Genomic DNA, 24,804 nt, shown 5'->3' with positions numbered 1-24,804 from the left:
TGGGAAAGTCGCCTTCTCCCATTTGTCTAATGCCCATCCTGACCCGAAGATTTACTGCTGCGAGACAATGGGAGAAATAACCCAATTGCGGTTTGACAGGTGGGCAGATCTTGATAATTACGGCCAGACATCTTAACGCTGTGCAACTGATGTAAATAAACATCTACAGCACAGATCAATATTGCTTTCCTACTTTTGCATTTTGAACAACACATGCTAGCAATTTACATCCTTTCTCTCTTTCTGGCTGATTGGAAAGGCTGCATTAATTTAAACACATTGCATGCGTACACACACTCCACATATTTCATTTAAAAGTATTCAATACACCCCAACAGCCAGGACTGTACTTTATAATCACATTACAGTCACCTGCTGGTATATTTCTATTAATTATGTAAACTGATATCTTGAGAGCTGAAACACACACACACACACACACACTCACATACACACACAATAAGCGTTGGAATTGGCCATTTGAATACTTGCACTACCTGGATGATAAATGAAAGGAAATGCAAACCAGATTGGCAAAGATATGAGCTGTCAGGCTTTTGGGCATCTTTTCTCCCTATCTATGCACTTGGCATTCTTTACAGTTTCATGAACTGTAGGTGCTTTCTCTTCTACATGCATCTGACCTCATAAATCTCAGAAACTAGAGATTTTATTACAGCAGCCCAAAGATTTGCAAGGCCTGCCAATCCTGTGGAGAACTCTCCCCCCACGCCTCCCCCCCCAGCAACATGAAGGGCTTGATGAGGTATGAGGGAATCTGATGCAAAGAGGCATGGAAACCAGAGGCACAGAAATACGTGGTACGAGAGGACAAGGGGAATTGTTTCAAAAGGCAAACCCAAAGGGAACTAGGAAGGAAACCTGGGAAGGAGGGAAGAGGGAAAAAGAAGAAAGGGGAGCCAACCGGGAAATAGAAAGGAACTATGTACAAGGAAGGATGAACAAAAAGTGGTAGATACATGTCGTGTGTTCTATTTTCTAGACCATATCCATTTTTCTGAGTAGTGCTGGGGTGAATCTAAGACCTAGCACATGGAAGTCAAGCGCTGCACCCCTGAGCTGTACCCTCAGCCCGTGGTAATCTCTGACTGGAGCTATGTACCATTTCAGGAACCCAGAATGAAGCCATCAGATGGGCTACTTCTCCCACAGCATCTTGATGCCCTCAGCCCGTGGTAATCTGTGACTGGAGGAGCTATGTACCATTTCAGAAACCCAGAATGAGGCCATCAGATGGGCTACTTCTCCCACAGCATCTTGATGCCCTCAGCCCGTGGTAATCTGTGACTGGAGGAGCTATGTACCATTTCAGAAACCCAGAATGAGGCCATCAGATGGGCTACTTCTCCCACAGCATCTTGGTGCCCTCAGCCCGTGGTAATCTGTGACTGGAGGAGCTATGTACCATTTCAGAAACCCAGAATGAGGCCACCAGATGGGCTGCTTCTCCCACAGCATCTTGGTGACCACAGCACCTTTGGTCTTTTCAAAAACATAATTGAGAAATGTGTCGAGGAGAAGGATGAAGGGTCCTGTTCCAAGCATTTTAAGATAAGAAACAATGGACTATATTGGAACTGTCCAAGTTAGGGGTGTCATGTTAACTCAATTCTTTATTTATTCCTTCATGTATATATGTCAGAATGCCTGTAAAAACAAAAGCCTACAGTATATCATGTTGGCAAATGTTATAAAAGTCAGACATGTAATTTTAATTGTTTGATATGTAACATAACCAAACAAAGGTTTAGAGGAAAGGACAAAAAAGAACTATTGGAAAATATATTTAGAACTAACCAGGACTTTATCTATCTATCTATCTATCTATCTATCTATCTATCTATCTATCTATCTATCTATCTATCTATCTAATTTTTCTCTCTCTTCCTTTTCTTCAGCCTCAGACTCACTGTGTAGGCCACGCTGGCCTCGGGCTCACAGAGATTCGCCTGCCTCTGCCTTGACTGTGAGGGCCTATGCACTGTGTGTTTCTTTTTTTAAATGAGTGCTTTGCCATAATGCTCACCGTTTTCATCAGAAAACTATTGATCACAGTTCCTGCCATTAGTTTCCAAGTCTGATCAACACCTCTGTGGTGATGACGCACCGTGGGGAGCATTATGGAGCCTGTGCAGAGCGGAGACCAAACAACAGCGGGAGAAACTACCTTGAAAGGGATGGAAATTCCCGGAAGTCACTCAGTACCACCCGCTACATAATGATAGCTACTCATCTTTCGCTATATATAGAAAGATCCAGAAGGGTTTTCTAGGAATAGAAAGGGAAGAGAAATAACCATTTAGAACAATAGTAACAAGAGTTGTTTTTCTGCATTCCCTGCCAAGGACTGTCATTCTCCCTGAATCATGTCTGAATCCAGGCGTCGTCTCATAACAGATGTGGAAACCGAGGCTCCCAGGTGCAGGTCTATGCAAACAGTTAATACCAGGTCCACAAAAACAGTTAATACCAGTGTAAGAGCGGATGAGAAACCTCTGACCTCGACACTCGACCTACACATATCCCAGTTTTTCCTACTGCTGGATTTTACTGGGTTGACCACGATGGGATGTGGGGAGGATAGGGAAAAGACCAAACACGGGTGCAGAATTAACAGCTTGCACTGAGGGGGTCTCCCCTATGGGGTAGGGAATGTGAACTTCTTAGTATCATTCCCTCAATTTTCATTTTATCCTCTCCCCTAATATCATAGAGGAAAATATATTTCTAATATTTGAAATAAAAATTGCAAAGGCATTAGGTACATTGTTGTGATTGGGTCAGGGTTCAATAATTTTCCTGAAAAGGACGTTATATCCAATTTCCAAACAGCAGATATAAGAACTTTGTACCTTTGACATTTACATTTGGTTTTGAATTGGAAGCTACAAGAGAACAATGAGTATCATGCCTTTGATTAGCCCATATCTAGCCTGGTTTCTAGCATCTTGCTGAGTGACTGCAATGGTAGAAACTCCATAATCTCTTGTGGACAGACCAGCATGTGGTTTTGGAAGCAGTAGCCAACCAAACTTCCATTTTAATTAATAGTCAGTTTGGGCTTAATAAATATATACAAATGGATGGCAGAAGTAATAACTCGACAGAATTGTGGCTGTCCAGGGGGCCCAGATTCATCCATAGATAAGAAGGCATGGAGATAAATTGAGCTAATTTCACAACGAATTATTTTAGAAAACATTCAGAGATATCCAGAAATAAAAAGGAGCCACCGGGCACCAAAGAGTCCCCAGTGAGAGTGGAGGTCACCTAGGCCACAAAATCTGCCCCGTTAAGTACTCCAGACTGCAAACCAGCTAAATGCACATGCTTAACAACTCTCTTTGAGTTGGAGGCACAAATTGGTACTGGTGAGGCCGGGGTTCAATTCCTGGTGCCACACAAGCCCCAGAGTATTCATTCCACATCATTACCATTCATCTTTCCTTCTCATGCTCCCGGTATCTAGTCTTTTTTAAAAAATTCATTTTGTTCTGAGATTATATTTGGCATATTTTAAAGAAGATCATCAAGATAATTTCCATCTTATTCTGTAGAAATTATGAGCCAGGTGGTGGTGGCACACCCCTTTAATCCCAGCACTTGGGAGTCAGAGGCAGGTGGATCTCTGTGAGTTCAAGACCAGCCTGGGGGACAAGAGCTAGTTGCAGGACAGCCAGGGCTGTTACACAGAGAAACCTTGTCTCAAAATACATGCATACATACATACATGAAAAAATTATGAAAAATTTGCCAAAGTATTAAGGATGTTAAGGATGAAGGCAATTATAGGTATAATCGGGTCACTGAATTCAAATGTAAATATTTACAAAATATGCGGGTATGTGCATCATGTATATGTATGTCTTTCTGAAACATAGTTATGCTATCTTTGCATTTTGTAATGTATAAAGAGTGTAAGTGGTATTAGATCCTTTTAAGATTTTTATTTTATTATCTTATGTGTATGGGTGTTTTGCTTGCACGAATGTCTATGTAACATACACGTGCCTGGTACTCAGGGACTTCAGAAGAGGGTTTTGAATCCCCAACAAGTGGAGAAGTGGAGTTAGCGATGGTTGTTAGCTGCTGTGTGGGTGCTGGGAATTGAATACAGGTCCTCCGGAAGAGCAAGCAGCCAGTGCTCTTAACCTCTGAACCATCTCTCCACCCCCAGGTCCTTCTATCACTTTGATCATCTAGTCTCCATCACTCTGACATAAATTATGTGGTTCAAAAGTCGCCTGAATTATCTTTCTGGGGACACTGCAGATCAAGACTGCCATGCCTAAGCGGCTTCCTTCTCAGTCTCCAGGCTCCATGTTTGTTTCCGGATTGGTTCAGTCCATTCTCAATAACTGTGTTTGGAAACATTGCTAGGAGTTTTCCTACCACTGGTTTTGATAGATTCCCCAACTTCAGTCCAATAAAGGGAATCTAACTCATCTTAGTTAAAATAATTGTCTGTAAGGACAGTCAAATGACTGGAATTTGTCATCAGAGCACGAAGGAAAGACTCATGAGCAGGAAACTCGATACGTCACGGGGAAGACAAACAGGGAATGCTTGAAAATAAATGTTTTATACAGAACAGCAAAACGTAGATGGTTTCTGTGTCCTGACACTTTAAGAAAACGGAGTGAAGAATTCTGGTAACAACAACAACAACAACAACAACGAAAACAAACAAAAACATTTCCTTCACGAGCTATTCCAATCGGAGCACTGTGCTTTCGGCTACAACCTGAAACAATATGAAATGGAATAAAGCCGAAGTTCGTTTAAAATAGTAGCAGGCTGCCTTTTATTATATAAAATAAATTTTAAAATGCTAATCCTTGCTTTCTAGAAAGCTCTCCAGCGCTGCGAAGCCCAGTGGCACCCAGTCACCCATTTGCAACGATGATGGCAGCCAGCAAAATGTCCCAGAAACCAGAAAAATGCATTTCGGGTCGGGCCAGTGCATCACAGAACAGAATCAATCTTCCTAATTAACGGCAAATTAGCAATCCCAAAATGAGTGGGATCAACCTGTCTACTGTGGCCAAGAATCATGCTAAGTATAGAGTTTCCTCTAAGTGCCTCTAAATTACATTTATGCCCATATAAAGTAACGTTCTTTTAATCTAATACGACATTAGTGTCACTGTTCCTAAAGTTATTACACCATTTAAAATTTCCACAGATAGGTGAACTGATAAACAAATGAATGGAATGATCCGCAGATAACGAGACATTTCACAAAGCTGGACTCTAAGGTCACACTATTGAGAGGGGGTGATCAAGGACCTGATCAGCATAAAGTCCACCTAAGAAGAAGAGTTTGCGTGGGAAAGTGACATTCCTCAAGGTCTAATGGGTATTTAGGCATATACTATATATTCCTACACACACACACACACACACAAATATATATGTAATATTATATATATACTATATATATATATATTTAACACAGAGAGATAACATTAGGAAGAATCACCATTGAGGAGGGTAATTATAACTAAAGGAGACCTAACAGCTAATGACAGAAATAGCCTTTTACTGACACTGTTGGGCTCTTGGTACCATCACAGTGCACGAACCCATTCAATATCCATAACGAGTCAGGCTGTGCTCAGAGATCGGAGCTGCATGGCTCTGGAGGTGCCAAGCACAGTGTTCATGGGCAGCCCCTGGAGTCGTATAGAATATTCTGGCCTATGGGAGGCTCTGTCTCAGATAGAACAAGCCAAAAGGTACAGCTCATAATTTTTATGAATTTAAAATCTAATAAAATGAGAACCATCTGTTGCCATTTTAAAAATTCAATTAATTTAAAATTCAACCACCAACAAAAGGAGGAATACTGATTATGGTCTTTTTTTAAGGTTAGTTAACATATTTCCATCAAGCTTACGAGGAGTTTCTTTTGTGTTGTGGTGGCAGTGGCTGTTTGCTTTGTTCGTTTGTTTTTGGGCTTCATCAGTAGAAGCTCTGCAGAAGGGCCCTACGCCTGGAGATAAGACAGTGTGCGTGCTCCCGTGCACATGCGTCCATTTCTCTTGGTGCTGGGTTTCAATACTTTCTCAGAAGAACCTACAACCCCAGAGAGGGTCTGAGCTGGTGTATTAGGGTCCACTGCTAAATTAGGAACAGGTTTTGGGGGTCTGTTGAAGATGTTCAAGAAACAAAAGGTGAATATAAAAAACATTCATCCTCTTGCCAGTGAGAGAGTACTTCACATTTAGAAATGTTTACTTTCGAAGATCAAAACATTTTGAGGAACAAAGTAGGTAAATGAATCTGAATTCTGTAGTTTCTCACAGGGAGAGCATTAGCTTGATATGCAAGTTTTCTTTCTTTTTTTTTTTTAATGTATCCCTGGCTGACCTGCACCTCTCTTTGGAGACCAGGATAGCCCTGAGCTTACAGAGATCCACCTGCCTCTGGTGCCAGCGAGCTGGAATTAAAGGCGTGCACTACCACACCACAATACTTGGTGTTGACATGAAACTTTCTTTCAGGACACTTCTCCACCTCTGCCGGTAAGGGGCCATGCAGGAACAGACCTAAGGATGCAGGTCTGAGCCAAGACATTCAGTCCTCTTCTAGACTGAATCCCAAGGTTACCCTGAAAGCCATCGTTTCCAGTTTGCTTTGCTTATGAAAGTTAGGAGGTAGCTTAAACTCATTTGTGAGCCTTCAGGAATTCTATCTCAGATCAAAGCACCTCAGTCTTCCGTAGGTCTGTGGTCTAGGGAAAAAAGCCCTGGAAAGTTAGTCTTTCTGAGGCCACTAATAACATGGAAACCCTACTCTGGAATAAGATGGATGGATGGATGGATGGATGGATGGATGGATGGACAGATGGATAGATAATAGATAGATAAATAGATAGAGAGATAGAGAGATAATAGATAGATAGATAGATAGATAGATAGATAGATAGATAGATAGATAGATAAATGAGAGATACATGGGAGATATATAATTGCCAGATAGATGTTAGGTAGACAGACAAACACCACAGAATGTTGTATTTTCTCCAGAAGCCATCTTCTTATTCTTATAGGACCCAAAGAGGTGCACTTTTGACGTTGGCATTTGAGGAGGAGGCAATCGTTTGAACAAATCCCACACAGCAGTGCCTAGCATTCTTCTTACCATTTCTAAGAATCTATTTCAGGGCTCAGGTGAGAGTGGGTAGAGGGAAGAAATCTGAAGACACAAATCTTCAGTTTACCCAGAAGTTATCAATCGATAATGCTACCATCGCCACCCTCAAGTCTCACACAGGACTGTGAGTCTTACAGCTTTGTTCGGTTCTTATTTGCCAAAGCTTCACAGAGGATCCCTTCAGACATTGCCTCAGTTTACTCCTGGATACGGAAGAGCTAAGAATAATCGATTGCTGAGGGGGTTATGTAGCTAACGATCGTCGGTCAAGGGCCATCACAACTGGTGTCACGTAAGTGGTGATTGTGGTTAAGCGCTGCCACCGTCACCTCTGTCCAAAGGCAAGCCTCTGTCTAACGTTTCTGTTACTTTCAAACTTCCCCTTTTCAATGTTAATAAAATATTTTGCAGCGGTGTGTATCACATAAATGCATTAAGGCAGAAACCTAACATTTTCTTTTTAATTTTCACAATGTGCATACTATTGGTAACGAATATTGAAAGAAATACAATGCGTAAGTAGATTTTACACCACATTAGAGTTGTCCAATTTCTCATGTTTAAAATTTTCCCGCATGACTAGAGCCAGGGAGAAATACATGCCAGCATAATTATATGAACAGTTTGAAACTTAAACATGTTGCAGAGGAGAAGAGAACATGTCCACCCATTTGTTTTTCCCCCTCCCTCCACAACAATTCCAAAGATAAGTCATTTTTTTTCCACTGAGTCAAGCTGAAGGCTCAAAGCTTTAGTATTCAAAAGAGGGAGGGGTGGGGCGGGATTTTTTTTAAGTACTGTGTAAATCAATACACACACACAAAAATCTCAAGATGATAATTTAATTAAAATGTGCACGAGGCAATTCATCAGCCTCTTCCCTTGGTGTACCAGCCTTCCACTTTCTGATCCCTGATGGTTTTAACTCGAAGGCATTTAAAATTTCTCTCAACCGGCACCTTTCCACTTAGCTTACGTCCCTTGTTTTTCTTTATAAACAAGAAATTGTACTGACTTTGTGATGTTTGATACGCCTCATGGCTTTTCATCTTGCCTAGCATGAAATGTTGTCAGGCAGTGAAATTTACCAGAGAGAGAGAGAGAGAGAGAGAGAGAGAGAGAGAGAGAGAGAGAGAGGAGAGCACTCCAAATGTACTTAGTTACAAGTTCATAGGCAGCTAAATCACTGGAAATTTCATGTTCCTGGTTATTTCAATTTAAACGTAAAAGTACATATAAAAATAAAATAACCACTCCCACAGTCATCAAAATGAAAAATCTGCCTGGATTAGAATATACCATAACTTGCTTTAAACTACCATGTGGGAATGTTAGTATTATTCAATTCCTATTACATGGCATTCTAGGGATACCTTGGCAGGCACATAAAGCCACTGAACTCTTGGCTCCTTAATAGTTTGACTCCCATTGTAATTGCTTTGTTCACTGGCTGCCCTGGGTCTTCGTAATTGGTTGGAGTCCAAGGTCACATATTCAATATGGCAGTGGCTCCCACTCTTGGCTAATTGTTCCGTTTTTAGCAGTAGCTTTGTTCCCATTAGCACTCCCCTGTTCACGTCGGAGCTCTCACTTGTATTATGTAATTCAGATTAAGCATTCCCCATGTTTTTGGCCGTGCCTCACCCTCTCAGTCCTCCGGTAAGCAATTTAATCATTTCTAAATCCAAAATGAAGGTTTCATGCTTTTTTTAAAAAAAAATGTAAGCATATCCATTTCATTTAATAAAATGTATTTAAGGGGCTGAAGAGATGCTTCAGGAGTTAAGAGCACTGGCTGCTCTTCTAGAGGTACCGGGTTCAATTCCCAGCACTTGGCAGCTCATGACTGCCTGTAGCTCCAGTTCCAGGGACACCCTCTTGGAGCCTCCACTGGTACCAGGCATGCATGTGGTACACAGACATACATGCAAGTGAAAACACCTATATGAATGAAATAAAATAAAAATTAGAAATATACTTAAAGTATAATGTAAAACTTTCAGCCTTGTTTTACAAATTCTTTACAGCTCACACGCGCGGTAGTAACAATCGGGTAGGTGCCTTTACTCTTTCTTAAAAACCAAGGTATCAACAGCCCTATGATGCTGTGTAGAGAAGAAAGTGAATTAATGGCATTTTTTTTTCTTTTTGAGATTATTTGGTGATGGAAATGAGGATTTGGAGGTGTGGGGAGGAGATACCCCGGGAACAGTTCTTAACCTAGGGACTTCATCTGCTCACTGTCACGCTAAGCTTTATCAGAACTCAAAATATCATTTGGCCTGTCCATAACCCAACTTTTATTTTTTGTGAGGTGTGTGTCAATTTGGGGTGAAATTACCTACCTATAAGACCTTTTCCGCTTAGAATTTATTCATTTAAATTATCCAATATTTAACTTTCTTAGCAACTGCCCAGTGCTGACAGGGCTGTGACTTTACATTTTTAATTTCCAATTACCTTTGGTAAAACCTTCGGGCCCTGATCACTTTTTAGCTAAGGGAGGGAGAGAAGACTGTAAAAGCATCTTTCCTCAGGGGTCCCACATGCCAGTCCTCACCAGGAGTGTTTATAAGCATGGCTGGGGAGCCTGCTGTGGGCCACACATCAGCAGATACTGCGACAACAGAGCAAAGGGACCCTGTTCGCCACCCTCAAGGAGTGGGTTTACATTCTTCAGTGGAGCCAAACTTTCTCCTGGTAACTTTTGAGACAACTGAACAACTGAGACGATGCTGGTGGCTAACAAAGGCATCCCTCTGCCTGAGCACGGTGTTCCCAAGAGCTGAGTGCAATTGACTCTTGTGAGGCCAGCGTCCCTGGGAACCATGGGAGAGATTTAATATAAAACTCAGCTCTGTTGTAATGATGATTACACTGACTGTTTGATGTTGTATTTAATGCTCCCCTTAAATAAAGATTTGAGTCATAAAATAATATATTCTCATAAAATGACTCAGCCTGTTACACTCGTCTTTCTTGAAGAAATTGTAAAATTTTCATATATTATTGCAAATATAGCCGGGACCGGATGACAAAGATGATCCGTTCATTGCATTTGAAAGGACAGGACGAGGTCCCGAAAGCTTTCCAACTCCCTGAAGAGCACAGTCGTTGGGAATTCTAGAATTTATCTAGCTTAGGTATGCCTAATAACACCCCTTAACAAGAAAAACGCTCGTGTGTGGGAGACTTTCTCAGAGAGATGCACTTTGCTTTGGCAAACACATCAACGCAAACAATGAATCCATGGAAAAGACCCTTAAAAAACAGATTCTTCAGTGAGAAATCGAGTGTGGGACTTAGCATGCCATAAAGTGAGGCGTAGTTCGGAAGGGTCCAGGCCTGCAGGTGCCAGGGATTTGTTGACTACAACGTGCTTCAAGTCCTGCAGGGGTTGGAGGATGTGACGAAACCCCTGCTGACCCATATGCTTAAACGGTACAGTTATCCCTAGTTGCAAGTTGCTACATTTATTTTGAAGTTTATAAGATGTCGAGGGCAAGTCACAAATGTCTCACCGACTTAAATATTTAAGTGGTATAGTTAGCTATTCCTACCTGCAAGTTGTTAACTTTATGCCCTCTTTAGCTGTGTGGTCAGGAATCGATAAAACAGACAACTTGGTATCAAAATGGGAATGTGCGGAGTTCAGATTTATATACCATCATCAGGGCTTAGCACTTCAGTTGTAGAAGCAGATAGACCTCTGTGAGTTTGAGGCCAGCCTGGTCTACACAGTTTCTGGACAGCCAGAAATATATAGTGAGAGCCCCCCATCTCTCTGTCTCTCTGTCTCTCTCTGTCTCTGTCTCTGTCTCTCTGTCTCTCTCTCTCTCTCTCGCTCTCTCTCGCTCGTGCGCGCGCGGTGCACACACACACCAAAAACAGCAGAAAGAGATACCATTAACAAATGAAGACGACTGCATGGGGAAGTCATTTGACCTGGCCATCTCAAGGACTCCAAGTTCAATGGGTTTCTAGGAATCGCTGCCTATAACTTGAACTTGGCGGACAACTCTCGGACCATTCAGAAGTCTATCTACCTCGGAAGAAGAGTTTTTTTCAAGCAACCAAGATCAGGTATCCACTGACTCCACGATGAGAGCTAGGCAAGATGATAGTTCAGTTTTTTTCCAGAACTGTCTTTTTTAAGCTTGTAAATGGTTATGAGCATGTCAGGGCAAGGGACAAGAACGGACGGTAACCGTTGAAGGCGATTACAGAGCGCTGCTCTCCAGAACTGACCCCACAGCATTCTAGAAAACTGTTTTTGTTTGGTTGCTGACCTCTGAAGGAGAAGAACCTCAGTGAAATTTCACAAACAGAAAACAACAAAACAAAGCCCAGGACAAAACAATGGCTACGTAATCTCACACTCTTACAAGATTTCCAAGCTGCACAGCTATGGAAAAACAGGGAGTGGTCTACTTACATTAAAAGTTTTATGAAACATGAGCGTGTACCCCTTTAGGAACCCGTCTAAACTTGGGGGAAGAAATATGCCTGTGTGCCACAGTATTTATGTGGAAGTCAGAGGACAAGCTGGGAGGACGGAATCTCTCCCTCTCCTACATAGTTCCCCTGGGACTAAATTCACCTCATTCAGCTTGGTAGCAGGCACCCTCACTTTCTGTGCCATCTCACTGTGCCCCACCATCTTTGAGCTTTAAAGAGATTTACAACTTTTCCTCAACCCTACTTGCCCCATCCAACTGGACAGTAACATACAAATAGAAACCTTGCCCGGTGCTCCGTTTTCCCTGAGGACGCTCCCGTGGAACTATCTATGGGGTGCAGACTTTCCAGCAGGCTGTGTGATCAGCCTGGTTTCCTCCCCACATCCCTGTCACCAAGACATCCTCTTTTTCTGAACAAGTTCATCTGCTGCCAGGGTGGGAAGGACATCTGCACCCTCAGACTTACCTTTGCCCCCTCTGGGTGGTCCCACAGTGTTTCCTGTTATTCTGACCTCTTCCCCTGCAGGGCTCAAGGCTCATCTTTATTTTTTGGTGACCTATTGTGAAAACAAGCTCATCTTCCCAGAGAAATCACCCCCCTCCCCACCAACCCAATCCATTGTCATTGTGGAAATCAGCTCCAAGCCCTTGCTCCCTAAAGCCCAGAACCTGGAGTTGTGGCCCTCATTCTCTTCGTACCCCATGCTGAGTTAGTCACAAAATCCTGCTACTTTTTTTTTTAACAATAGCGATAAAAATTGGTTTCTTTTTCTTCATTTTCATAGCTAAGCCCCTGATTCGGAGCTTTGTTTAAGTCCCTCACAGTCTCCTATGGCTGCGCTCTCTATCTCTTCCTCTCATCAATTCAAGACACAATGGTTAAAATCATTTTTCATCTCGCTTGCTTTGACTAGATTTTTTTTCAGTTCACAGGCTTAGAATAATAAAATAATAGAATTTTAAGGATAGAAAGGACCTTAAAAAAGATCACCCAGTCTCCATTCTTTAACGGATGAGGGGAGAGATACTAAGAAAGAATAAATTGCCCAAGATCACACACATTGTCTGCGTTGGAATTAGAGCCAAGCTACTGATGATGCCCCGGTCCACTCCCTTCATAGATCACAGTGCATGGCCTGTGTGGGCGCATTGCTCTTCCCTCTGGTTCTGGGGGGTCTGGTCCTCTCTTCCCCTCGCAGTAGGTACTTGCGGGGTTTATTTCCCCCAGGTGGAGAAGGCTGTTTTTCCTCCTGGACTCCATCTCCCTCCTTCATGGTCTCTCACCCTGCTTCTATCTGCCTACGAAAGACAGTTCCTCCGATTCCAAACGAACTTCAAATCTAATTTCCTGTAAGAAACAGCAGGCTGAGTGAGAGGCCCTCTTTCCTCAACGGATGTGTTAAGTGTTGCCTTCCTGAGCCTCTCTCTAGCTGGTTTGAATTCAGCCCAGTACCAAGTTAGGAATACTTACTAAGATCTCAATTCAAAGGCAGAACAAAAATCCAGACCTTGTTTCAGACTTTCGACTTGTTCGCCCTCACAAACCAATGCCAGGACTCTCACCCAGGACACATGTGCCAGCGCCATTCATTCTGTTGCATTGTCCAGAAGAGGGATTTTTATCTTTGGATCCATTTTGGTCTCTTAGTAAATTCTACCGTTAGGCTGTGAAAGGTTCCCTCTAGAAAGCTTAAACAATGGAGGTGTTCATTCTTTTATTTCCCTCTTTGTTAGCAATTTTCTGGTGTTACCTGGGAAAATCGTATCGACTCCATAAAGTACCAGTTTCCCTAAGCATTTTTATATTTGTCCTCAGAAAAAGATACAACTCGTTATAATATACTGCAAAGAGCTTTCCACAATTACTTAGTAAAACTATGTCATTAAAATATTATTTAAAATTAGTGAACTACTTCCTGGGACTAGAAATATTTTTATTGTATAACAGAATGGAAACTGACTTAAGCATAACATATAACATATAAAAATTTAAATTTATTTTATCATCAATCTGATGGTAAATTGGCAGACATTATTTATTTGGGGTATGAATAGTCAAGGTTTCCTCCTGAGACCAAATCGTTGGCCATTCCTTAATTAACTTAGCAGAATATGAGTTAAAACAGTAGGATATTAGATCCTGCTGATAATCGAAAAGCATGATATTCTTATACCATAACTAAAGCTCCAATCTCAGGGGAGATAGCATCCTGAAACTGGTGCCCTAGGTGAGCGCTAAGGCGTATGTCCTCGTCATTGTGATGGGACCAAGGTAAGGGTTTGACTTATCTGTAGAACTGTGAAGCTGGGGCATTTTCTTCAGTCTGAGGGTTATGGCCCCATTTCCAGAAAAATCTATCCAAGCCTAATGTAACCCAGCAAATCTTTCAAATGAAATAGTCTTGAGGGAGGCAAGTTGTCATTTTCTGACGTATTATTTAGGGCTCAGCTCAAGTTTCATTCTTTCTTCACTTAAACCCCCTGCTCGTTCCCTGTAAGCGCCATTTTCTAATTAAGGAAAATGAAATTTGTAGCATGGAAAAGGGAGACATGACCTCCCCCGTGAGCTAGGCTCGCTCCTCCCCTCACACCGCTAAAACACAGAATCCAGGGGTGGTTTTTTTTTTGTTTTTTTTTTAATTGGTATCACTTTGTCTTTAGTGCAAAACACATGGCAATAATTTAGTGAACTCCAGTGTTTCTCTTGTGGCAAATTGATAGCATAATTTTATTATGAGTTGAACAATGACTTCTGGGCGCAGGAGAGATTCTCCCAGAACTACACATAACGCGGTTGACTAAATGTAATACTCGGAGAAGGTAATGAAAACAGAGGCCTGGCTCAGCAAGGCCTAGGAGATTCTGACTTCTCGTTCCTGTCAGAGGGCTACTCAATCAATCATATCTACAGCTTATTTAATGTCAGAAGCACTAAGCTGACCAAGTGCACTGGGGCGAGCCCCTCAGAAATGACACCCGAGTCACGTGCTCTCTGGTCTCTGAACCTGATGGGGTCAATAATCCGTGTATGGATTTTAATAAGTCACCTATTATGTTCCCTTCGGTGCTAATTATTTTACACATCACCTGCTTCCTGCTTCCTAACGTTGCTTTGGTAATAGCATTATAAAAAAAAAAATTATGAGGAAAGTTAAGCCCTAACTTGGCCTGTTCCTTTACAGTGAGGATTTCTCCTTTTCCCCTTCCCATGCTATGCCATCAAACACGAACTCACAGACACAGAACGTGCGACAACAACTCGGGCTCACAGGAGACCTGCGTGTGCAGCGCCGAGTCACGCTGAATCACACAGGTCCAGGACTAGCCTCCTGGCGGAAAGAGGTATTTGGAATTTGCCCTGTCTCACCTGGCCTCAGGTAACACAGGAAATAAAGCAGCTGGGGCCAAATTCCACTGAGCTTCTTCCCACAGTATTAAGAAGAGGAAAGTTGCTCACGAATCCCCATGCTGCCTTTCAGCTATGTTAGCACATACAACACTGAGAGTTGGGACCACAACTTAGAAAAAAGGGACAAGTAGGCTTCTATATGCTGTGGCGTCCACGCCACCCAGAGACTCGTCTACACTTTAGAAATAATGTGTCCTTATTGAAAACCAGCACATGTCTCAGAGTTTGGTGAGATGAAACCAGAAATGCAATGTCAAAATATATGCCCATTTCATGTCGATATTGTCAACTGTATCATACGGCATGAAGTATGCAACCTGTGGCCCAAAAGACATCATCCTATCCATTTTGTAGAAGAGAACACCCTTGGTTAAGGAAGACCTAGTTGTTTTCCTCAAGTGCTGAGTTGAAGACATTAAGTCAGGACCCCTGGGGAATTTTTCACTGTGTGGACTTTGAGGTAGGTTTGAATTCAGATCTGGAGAACTCATTCCCTGTTCCAAGCACTCTGAATTAGCTCTGCTGAAGTTTTTGTTGTTCATCTAAAGGCTTGAGGGAAGTTTGGAGCTCCGGAAGTCCATATTAAGCAACCTGAAACCTCAGCCTGCTGGGATTTATCTAAAAGATACAGTGTATCTGGAAATGCCCTATCTCCAGTGTTTACCTTGTCGGGGGAAAGAGAGAAAGAACCTTGCCTGTTTCAACCTCAGTGCAGAATGTGTGTGAATTCGTGGGAGAGCTGGGAGTCGGCTAATCTCGAGGGAATGACCAGTCAGCAGTGATGGCTCCGATTCACCCACAAAAACAAAAACCAGACCGGAAACAACGCTGGGTGTTCTGATTAGAAGAAAAACAATGACCAGGAAAGGGGCTCGAGGAAAGCAATATTGAAAAGAAATCCAAGGTTCCCTTTACTCCTCTCCCCAAATCTCTAAGGATTTTTTTTTTCAGATATAAACTGAGTTTTCTTGTTGACAGGATAGGAATAAATAGTTCTGAGTGTCCTAAAGGAGTAGGGTAGTGGAAGTCGGGTGGGCACAAGGAAGTGCTACCTACCCCTGCTCACTCTCATACTTGAAAAATCTAACACAATGAAAACAGCCGTAGCAACAACAAAACGAGTCCTCAAGATCATGAGGCTAATAGGACCTACATTTACTCATTAACAGCGCAGAATCTCAATTAAGTAATTTTTACAAGGCTGCTCTCCAGTGGGAGAATGCATGAATGAATGAGTGGAGTGCACTGGGCGCAGACAGCCTAAAGACCGCTTAAAAATGGCTTCTGCGAGAGCGAATTTTTGGAAGGGATTTTTTTCAGGTCCTCAGGACTGCAGGAAATCTTATTGGAAAAAGCCCCACAGTAGGGGGAAAAACCCAACTACACTGAAAACGAGAACCCAGCTGCAGCAGCCATCAGACTCATAAGCGCATAAAAGAAACTTGAGAGAAGTAGGGACAACATAGTACTGATACATTCTGATCTACTTTGTGTCTTCTTAACAGCCTCTACTCTTGGGGTGGGTAGAAGCAATGCGCAGGCGAGCTTTCTACTTTCTCCATTCTAGAAATAACATAAGAGTAACTTGAAAATCCTAATTTCTTGATTTTTTTTTCTTTAAAAAAAAAACCAAGTTTTGTTTTCAAGACAACTTTTACTTTAATTTGCCTAACTGGAGCTAGAAGTACTTACTCCGTCAGTCGCTATAGTTTTGGGATACTTGTAATATTGCAATGATGTTGCTTCATTTCCTTCCCCCTCCTTAAAAAGAAGTACATGTTCAAGTCACTAGCATCCTAGCCTCAAATCCTGCAGCAGGCCGAGGTCTAGGCTTTTCTTTCAGCATTCCTAGAGAAACCATGTGGACGATGCCAGTGGCGATGGATAAAGGACGTATTTGAGCAAACTTTGTCTCTCTTCCAAATCCTGGCGTAATGAAGTGCAGAGGTAGGTAGAGCCCTGTGCCTAATGCGGAGCTGTCTGGAGCTCATTGTTTTTGTCAGTGAAAGAGAGGAGGCTAATTCTAAAAACCGAAAAAAAAATTTAAAAAAAGAGAAAAAAAAGAAAAAGAAAAAGGAAAACAAAGAAATACAAAAGAACCAAACACATTTTAGGCCAATTTCCCTTCTGTAATGCACAGACTTCAACAACGGTAACTTTCAATATGAGGGCTTTTCCCCTCAAAGTTTTCTTATTTAAACATTTCTTTAAGGAACTTTTTTTTTTTTTTACCCTTTTGGAATTGTTTCAAAAATTTGTTGCATTCTCTTTTTGTTGTGTGGTGTTTTCTATCCAGCACTGTACATTCCTTTAAACGAGCAACTTTTTTTTCTCCTCTTTATTGGCATCCTAACGCAGCAGAGAAATATGCATCCTGAGATAATGCCGCCAGCTTGCTATGAAAACCATATTTCATTCTTTCTTTATACAAAAAAAAGGGAGAAGCAGAAAGGAGAGGGTGTAATGGTATGTAAAGGCTGCCTCAGACCTCCCCTTCGCATCCCCTCACTGGCACCTCCTTTATCTCCTCTCTGCCCCTTTTGTTTACCACTTCTAAAAGGCCCTTGCTGAGTCTGAGCTGCTGGCCTACATTTGGTCTGAATCGAAATTTCTGGAAATGGTACTTCCATCCCTACAGGATGGGAACCGTCTAGAATCACTGATCTGACAGAGCAGTAGATGGGAGGCCTGGCTGCCCCCATCCATGAAGGAGCCTCAGGGTTCACATTTTTGTGAGAATTTCACACCAAGAAATGGGAAATGTGGTCTGGCCACCTTGCCATCTTGGTCAGAATTGGTAGGCCATGTATAGACTCCTAGGTGAACCCCTGTTAAATGTCCTGCAGACCAGACAGAGCCAAAGGAAACCCACCTCACTGTCAGGGCAGTTCCTGGTTAAACAGCAGTCTTGCTGTTTTCTTTTCCTATCTTCTAACTTCTCATCTACTTCACTCCTTCCTTCTCAGAAATAATCGTGGGTCTCCAAGAAATAATAATAAGAGCCTTGGATGGAATGTTTAGTGTCCTGGGAAGATGGACAGAAAAGGGAATTCCTATTGCTCCCACAGCCTAGGGAGTACCTGCTAGGAGGAACCCCCTTTGGGTGAGCAGAAGACTGCATGGGACAAATTGGAAACATCGGGTTCCCTTGGCCTCTCCACCTCCCTTCCAGGGACTGAGTGTTTCTGAGACAGAGAACCCAGAGAGACAAAACTCTTACCTCCAACTCTCCACACTGGAGTTTGAAAGCATGCTTCCCCCCCCCCCCTTTTTTTATGTATTCATTCCTCAGCATTGGCAGTCTCAGCACATTAAATGCTGACAATGAATCTAGCACCTGGCAAATCTGACTTGAGATTCAAATGGATTTTTATCCTGAAACATAGATGTTACTCGGGAATAATCACCACAGACGGCAGCTATGCATTTAACAAACGGCCGTGGTGGGCACTGCTGAGCGGGGAGAGGCTGTCTAGTCCGGCAGGCTTTGCTCCTTGTAGGGTTTTCTCAACTCCACCTCCCAGGTTTACCACTCAATCCTTCAATCCTTTCTCTCTTGAGATAAAAGTGTCCAGCTGTCTCTGTTCCTCATTTACATTTCCTGCACCACTGGCCAATTATTCCATATGTTTACTGCAAAATTATTTCCCTCAATTCCCAGCTTCCTCTCGATGTCCTAATATTGCAACACATTTCCCGGTGTCTGCTCTCTCGGCGGTAGGACAACAACACACACACACACACACACACACACACACACACACACACACACACCCTGGAAAATGACTTTTCTTTGCTGTAAAGAGGGATGGCCTTTTCATCACTTACTCTGCCTCCTACTAATTAGGAGGCAGAAATTGGACTCGGAAATCCACTGACATAGGCCTGCAAGCGACTGTTTTTCCTCAAGTCCACCTAGACTGTGATGGCGGTTCTTCAAGGGGAAGCATCCGGGTGAATCTGGGACAATGGCCTCTACTCTTGCATTTGTCTGGGGTGGTGGGTTCCTAGGGAATATTATTGCTTTCATCAGGCAACCACCTTGCTGCTGTCAATCGGGATCTTAGAGTCCCAACCGCGGGACCTTTGATTCTCAGAGTGCTCACAGGCTACGTCACTCTTCCCCCACAGTGTCCTTTATGCCAACCTTGCTAAGTCCTGTGTGCTGGTGTCTGCGAAGGCTCTGTGCCTTCCTAAAGCTGAAAGGAAGGAGGACTACTTGGAAGGTACACTGATGCCCAAGAGACTCTCAAAAGTTCTGATGAAACAAACTGCTGGACCAGCTAGGAAATTTGCCAGGAGCCAAACTGAAGCAGAAGTTAAACTTCTGTCCTCTACCGGGGTGTCGATCATTCATGAATGTTACAGCTAATATGATTGTGGACCCCCGTGATAGGAAGATAGGCAAGCTGGACATGGGGGATTAGTAGTTAATTTTAGTTTGAGAGGTTGTCCAAGGCATTTTATCTGTTGTACAAGGGAATTCTCTGGACCACCTTCATCTGAAAAGTTCCTTCGTTAAGTTTTGTGCATTTTTATTTGGGGGCCTGGAGCCCACAGGAAGAAGTAAATCCTAGTTTGCCTGCATTCAGGCAACGGCTCATCCCTGTGGACTTTGTATGTCATTTTGTCGTTGGTAATAATTGCTGTAATCACATGCATTTTTAAGAGTACAGTATATTTCTTCTTTTAAAAATTAATCTGGAGCCAGGCACAGTGACTCATGCCTTTAAATCCAGAACTCTGGAATCAGAGGCGAGCCTATCTTTGTGAGTTCAAGGCCAGCCTGGTTGATAAAACAAGTTCCAGATAAGCCAAGGCTACACTGTGAGAGACCCTGTCCCAAAGGAACAATAATAAACCCAAGAGCAAATGTCGTTGTAGGCGCCTCTAATCCCAAAACTCAGGTGGATAGGTGAAGATTGTGAGTTCAAGGCCAACCTGGACAACATAGAGAAGTCTGGGCAAGCAAGAACCTGTCTCAAAAGAAATAGCAATAACAAAACTCATCTATTGTGAGGATTCTAGGTAGAGATAACTGCAGTATAATTCTGATATATGTTGCCTGGGAACAGGTGTGATGTTGTGATTTAGCTGCAAGAGCTTTACATTTCCTTTCTCTGTGTGCGTGGGATGTATGCGTGTGTGTGTGTGCATGAATGCTCTGTGTATGTTAGTGCTATATGCATGTACCACAGCAGACATGTGGACTCGGAGAACAACCTTGGAAGTTGGCCCTCAATTTCCACCTTGTCTGAGACAAGGTTTTTTTTTTTTTCCTTCCTTGTCTCCTGTGTGAGCTAAGCTAGCCCCGAGCCTCTGGATTCTCTTGTCTGTGTCTCCCATCTCACTGGAAACTGGCCAGCCTTGTGTGGGCTCTGCGGCTGGAACTTGGGCCCTTTCGCTTGTCCTACCGAGCCCCCATCTCCCTGTCCCTAGCTGGGGTTTTGTCCACGTGACACTGTTATATTTCAGTGGATATCATTGTCAAAGACACACAAATGCAACTCAAAGTATGACTAAAGTGACAAATTTCTGCTTAGAAAATTTTTTTTAAGTTTTTTTTATCAGTGTGAGCATGCCTCCTGAGAAACGCCAGTGTCGATAACCCCAAATTTCCCCTCTCCCCTCTGAGCTTTGGCAGCCATTTGTAAGCTCGTACCTCCTAAGGCTCCCTCATCTTTCCCTCCTGGCAAAACAAAACACAAAACAAGAACAACAACAACAAAAACCCTACAAAAATGGTCATACAAAAATCACAAAAGTCTACCTTTGTTTAAACAGAGAAGCTGTGTCATAGGAAGCTGTCTGCATTTAAAAAAGTTTCCCTTAAATATGTACGTTTCCTTTTGGAAGAAATCTCCATTTTAGCTTACAAGCTATTTGATGAAAATTTTATTTATGTCATTTTGCAGGATATTTTTTTTCTCTCTGTTTTTGTCATTAAGTATTCTTAATCATTAAAGGCATGCTCTACCATGTCTGGCTTTGCTTTTGGCTTTTTGAGACAAGGCTTAAAACTCTGTAGTCTACATGACCTGGAATTCACTCCATAGCTGAGGCTAGTATTGAATTCAATGTATTCCTCCTACCTCAGCCTCTCAAGTCCTAGGTTACAGGTGTGTGACACCATGACTCACTACCTCATCTATAATGTCAATCTATAATGAAGCTGAATGGTTTATTATCCATGGACTTCTGAGAGATAAGTGTAAGAAAATGACATCCGTGTCATAAGCGCTGGCCCTTCTGGACGTCATGCTTTGGTTTGGTTGTGTTATCATGTTTCACACACCCCCTACTATAAATACGTGAGGAAAGGCGTCTGGGGTCATTTCCAACACAGGCTGCAGAGATCTAACACATCTTCAGTTCTCTCAATTGTCTCCTAAACATCCATTTTGCTTGCTTGTTCTTAGTTCCCAATTACTGATGGCTCTTAACTGGCCCGTTTTTACTGCTCGCCGCTCTCATGAGGTGCAGGTGGCCCCGTTCTGTTGCTTGTTACGGTGGGCATTATTTTACAGTACTACTTAAGCCTCTTGGCCTTTCTGCTCTAAAGCCGAGGAGCAGAACAGAGCGGCAGGTTTCCCTGGCCACTCTAACTCACTGCCGAGAGTGGCATGCAAGACTCGGCCACTTGGCCGCAACCGGCTGATGGTGGGTGTTGAAACTTCATAAGCTATTTGTTTGTCAGTCTTTTTAAAATTTATCTTTTATTTACATGTATGTGTATATTTACATGTGTCCCTGTGTGTGTGTGTGTGTGTGTGTGTGTGTTAAGGATATTCCCACAGAGACTGGGAGAGGGAGTCAGATCTCCTAAAGCTAGAGATACAGGCGGTTGTGAGCCATCTAACTTGGGTGCCGAGAATCAAACTCGGGTCGTCTGGAAGAGCGGCAAGTGATCTGAATCGCCGAGCCATCTCTCCAACCCCAGGAACTACTTTCGACCCTCTTTGCCTGAGAGTGGCAGGTCTCTGGGCCTAGAAAACTCATCTCTAGTCTACTCTTCTCATCACTGTCCCGCACCTGAGGCCTGACTCTGAAGCCTCCTGGAAGAGGAGAGACAGAGCCGTTTCCAAGGTGACTTTGTCAAGGCGTGGGACAAGTTCAAAACGTACCAAGGTGGGGACCATTCCTTTTCAGATCTCTCTGAAATCCCCAGGTGGGGGCCACTGCCTCACACCCTTGGCAGTGCTTCAGGGTGCCTGTGAAGCCATCCTTGGGAGTCACACCTTATTATCAAAGTTATGGTAGCTATTAGCTAAGAATTCGACCCGAGGGCAGGATTACAGAATTTTTCAGAAGGAAGTGTGAAAACGAGAAAGGCGGAATTATTTTGTAGAGACGGAGGCGTCAACATTTATCCCGTATTAAGGCAAGTGCACCGCATTGACAGACTGCCGTTCCTCACCCTCGGCAAATGCGGCCCAAATGACAAGAGAAACAAGAAACCCAAACTATCACACCAACTGAACTCCTGCACATGCCTTGGGGCTCCGTGGAATTCAGAAAGGAAGGCATCTTTCTTCCAGGCTCCAGCCAGGTGTCTGTGAGGGAGAGCTGGTCTTTGGACTGAGGGCTGAGATGCCTTTTCTCTTCAAGGGCAGTGACTACATCAAAAAAAATGCCGGGGACGCATGATGTGTGACAGTGTTTTCAAAGAAAGGTCAAATGGCAATGCCAAATATCAACATAGAAGCATCCTATTTCTTTCAAATATCCCCATCACAACTTCCCTGAATGTGCCCAAATTTACAAAAAAATAAAAAAATAAAAAACAACAACAACAACAAAAAAAACCAAAAACAGTTTTCTAAGGGGATGTTAATTGTACCAGGCACCACTGAATTTGTGTAGCTTACACTGGAGGTCGGTGCATATAAAACAATAAACGGGACCAAGTCTCCTAAACTTAAGCCAGAATGTAGTTAGTCTATTGTTTCAGACCACTGATTGCTTGTGCTGGAAACGTGAATGAGAATGTGTATGTTTACACGTATTAGATATTTACATCAGGAGGCCCCTATCACCGCCAGTCCAGACACATCTTGCTCTGGAGATTATAGCCTTTATTCCAAGATTTCGCTTGAAAGGGTATCTTTAAATGTACATAGCTCCAATCTTTAGGAGAAAATTAAAGAGAATTCCAGTCTGTATTGTCTATCCTTTCTTTCTGCCTCCCTTTTCAGGTTAGCAGTTTATTTCTGCATTAATCACCCTGACAGAAGCAAGGCAACTCAATTTTCTGCTTCTGTAGGTAGGCACATCACTTTCCGTACAACACTAGGCATGAAAGGGGCTGCAGCTAAGCTTTGGTTACTGGTGTAATTGAAATGCTATCCACACTATAGGGTGCATTAAAGTCAGATAACGGCAGTTCCTGTGGCCAATTTAAGTAGCTTGACTTCCCTGGGAAAAAAAAAATTGCCTGACAGATAAGGCAGACAAACTGGCTAATTCTCCAAGCATGTCTCTCATTGTGATCCTAGAAAAATGAGAAAAAAATGAATCACAGAACCACAAAATCAATTGACCCTCGGGTAGCTCATCAGGCGGGGAGCCTGATAAACCTAAAAGCTTTGTTAATGTCTGCCTGCCTGTATCCCACAGATAGAGCACTTTGTAAATGAACCTGCTTTGATAAATATATTAAGGAAAGCTGTGAATAAAGCCAGAGACTTCTCATTTGTAAATACAACCTCTGCTACATGGAATTAGAATGATAAAGTGGAGTTCCATGTAATTAAGTTTGTATAAGGCCTGAAATCCGTGCAAATACTTCCCCTGAATTTTGAAAGAGAACTGTCAGTTCAATTAATCTGAACATCACCCCAAGAATGTACAGAACAAAATTAAGCCGCTGATAAAACCTGGACCAGTATTTTGATAAGTAATTCCTATATCATTTCTTGGCCACTGTGATCATTTTATTTAATCCCCATACCCCTCCTCTTTCTGCGGTTACTCTCTAAGCCATGTACAAAGACTGGCTGGCCCATATACCACCATGCAAGTAATTTAAATCACAAGCTAAAAATGAAAAAAAAAACAAACAAACCTTTTCTTCCATTAAAGAAAAACTAGGGTAAACAAATACCTAAGAGCAGATACAAGACAAAACAAAACAAGCCCCCAAATCCCATACCCCTGCATCTACATTGTTCCTCAGAGTCCAGACAAAAGGAATCTTCCCAGAGGAAGTGACTGTGTGTGAGCATTGTGCAAAAAACACACAGACAGCAATATCGAACAGGACCCAGCCAGGCAGACTTTGTGATTCAGCTGGAGAATTTGAAAACGTCAGAGGTGAGAAAAGTGAGTGTAGAGGAGAAGAAAAAGAAAAGAAAGAGTGGGAAAGAAGAAGAAATCCTACAAACCCTACTTGTCTAGGCTTCCTGTCCTTCACCCTGGACATGTACTTCATACCTCAAGAAAGAAATGCAGACATTACCTTTGATTTCCTTTGTTCCAGGAACAACAAAACAAAACAAAAACAAAAACAAAAAAAACCCCAATTATCTCGAAATCCCGCTTTAGTCAAGGGAGGAAGATCTTGGGGTCACTCACCAGTTGTTAACTTGGAGAATTGTCAGTCCTGTGTCTTGCGCTAACTGTTTCTTCTGCTCTTCGGAAGGGTACGGGTGCTGTTGAAAAGACAAATGTTTTAAGATGCATCAGAAGTTGGGAAAGAGGCACACACTTCTCAGCAAGAAACCACCCCTGGTGCATTTTTTATTCTACGGCTTGATT

At 42.6% G+C, this 24,804-nt stretch overlaps 1 protein-coding gene across 6 annotated transcripts in view; it reads right to left on the bottom strand.

Moving 5' to 3' along the window:
* Meis2 (Meis homeobox 2) overlaps positions 1 to 24,804 on the bottom strand; it is a 207,583-nt gene that overhangs the window by 36,179 nt on the left and 146,600 nt on the right. For all 6 annotated transcript variants that reach the window (XM_085696490.2, XM_085696494.2, XM_085696495.2 and 3 more), the window contains exon 9: positions 24,622 to 24,698. In XM_085696490.2, coding sequence (XP_085552616.1) covers positions 24,622 to 24,698 — 77 coding nt within the window. The remainder of the gene's footprint in view (positions 1 to 24,621; positions 24,699 to 24,804) is intronic.

This window comes from Myodes glareolus, chromosome 10 (assembly GCF_982192425.1).
Source record: "Myodes glareolus chromosome 10, mMyoGla1.1, whole genome shotgun sequence".
NCBI lineage: Eukaryota > Metazoa > Chordata > Mammalia > Rodentia > Cricetidae > Myodes > Myodes glareolus.
Note: the sequence above shows the minus strand (reverse complement) of the source record. Positions and strands in the feature narration are given on the sequence as shown.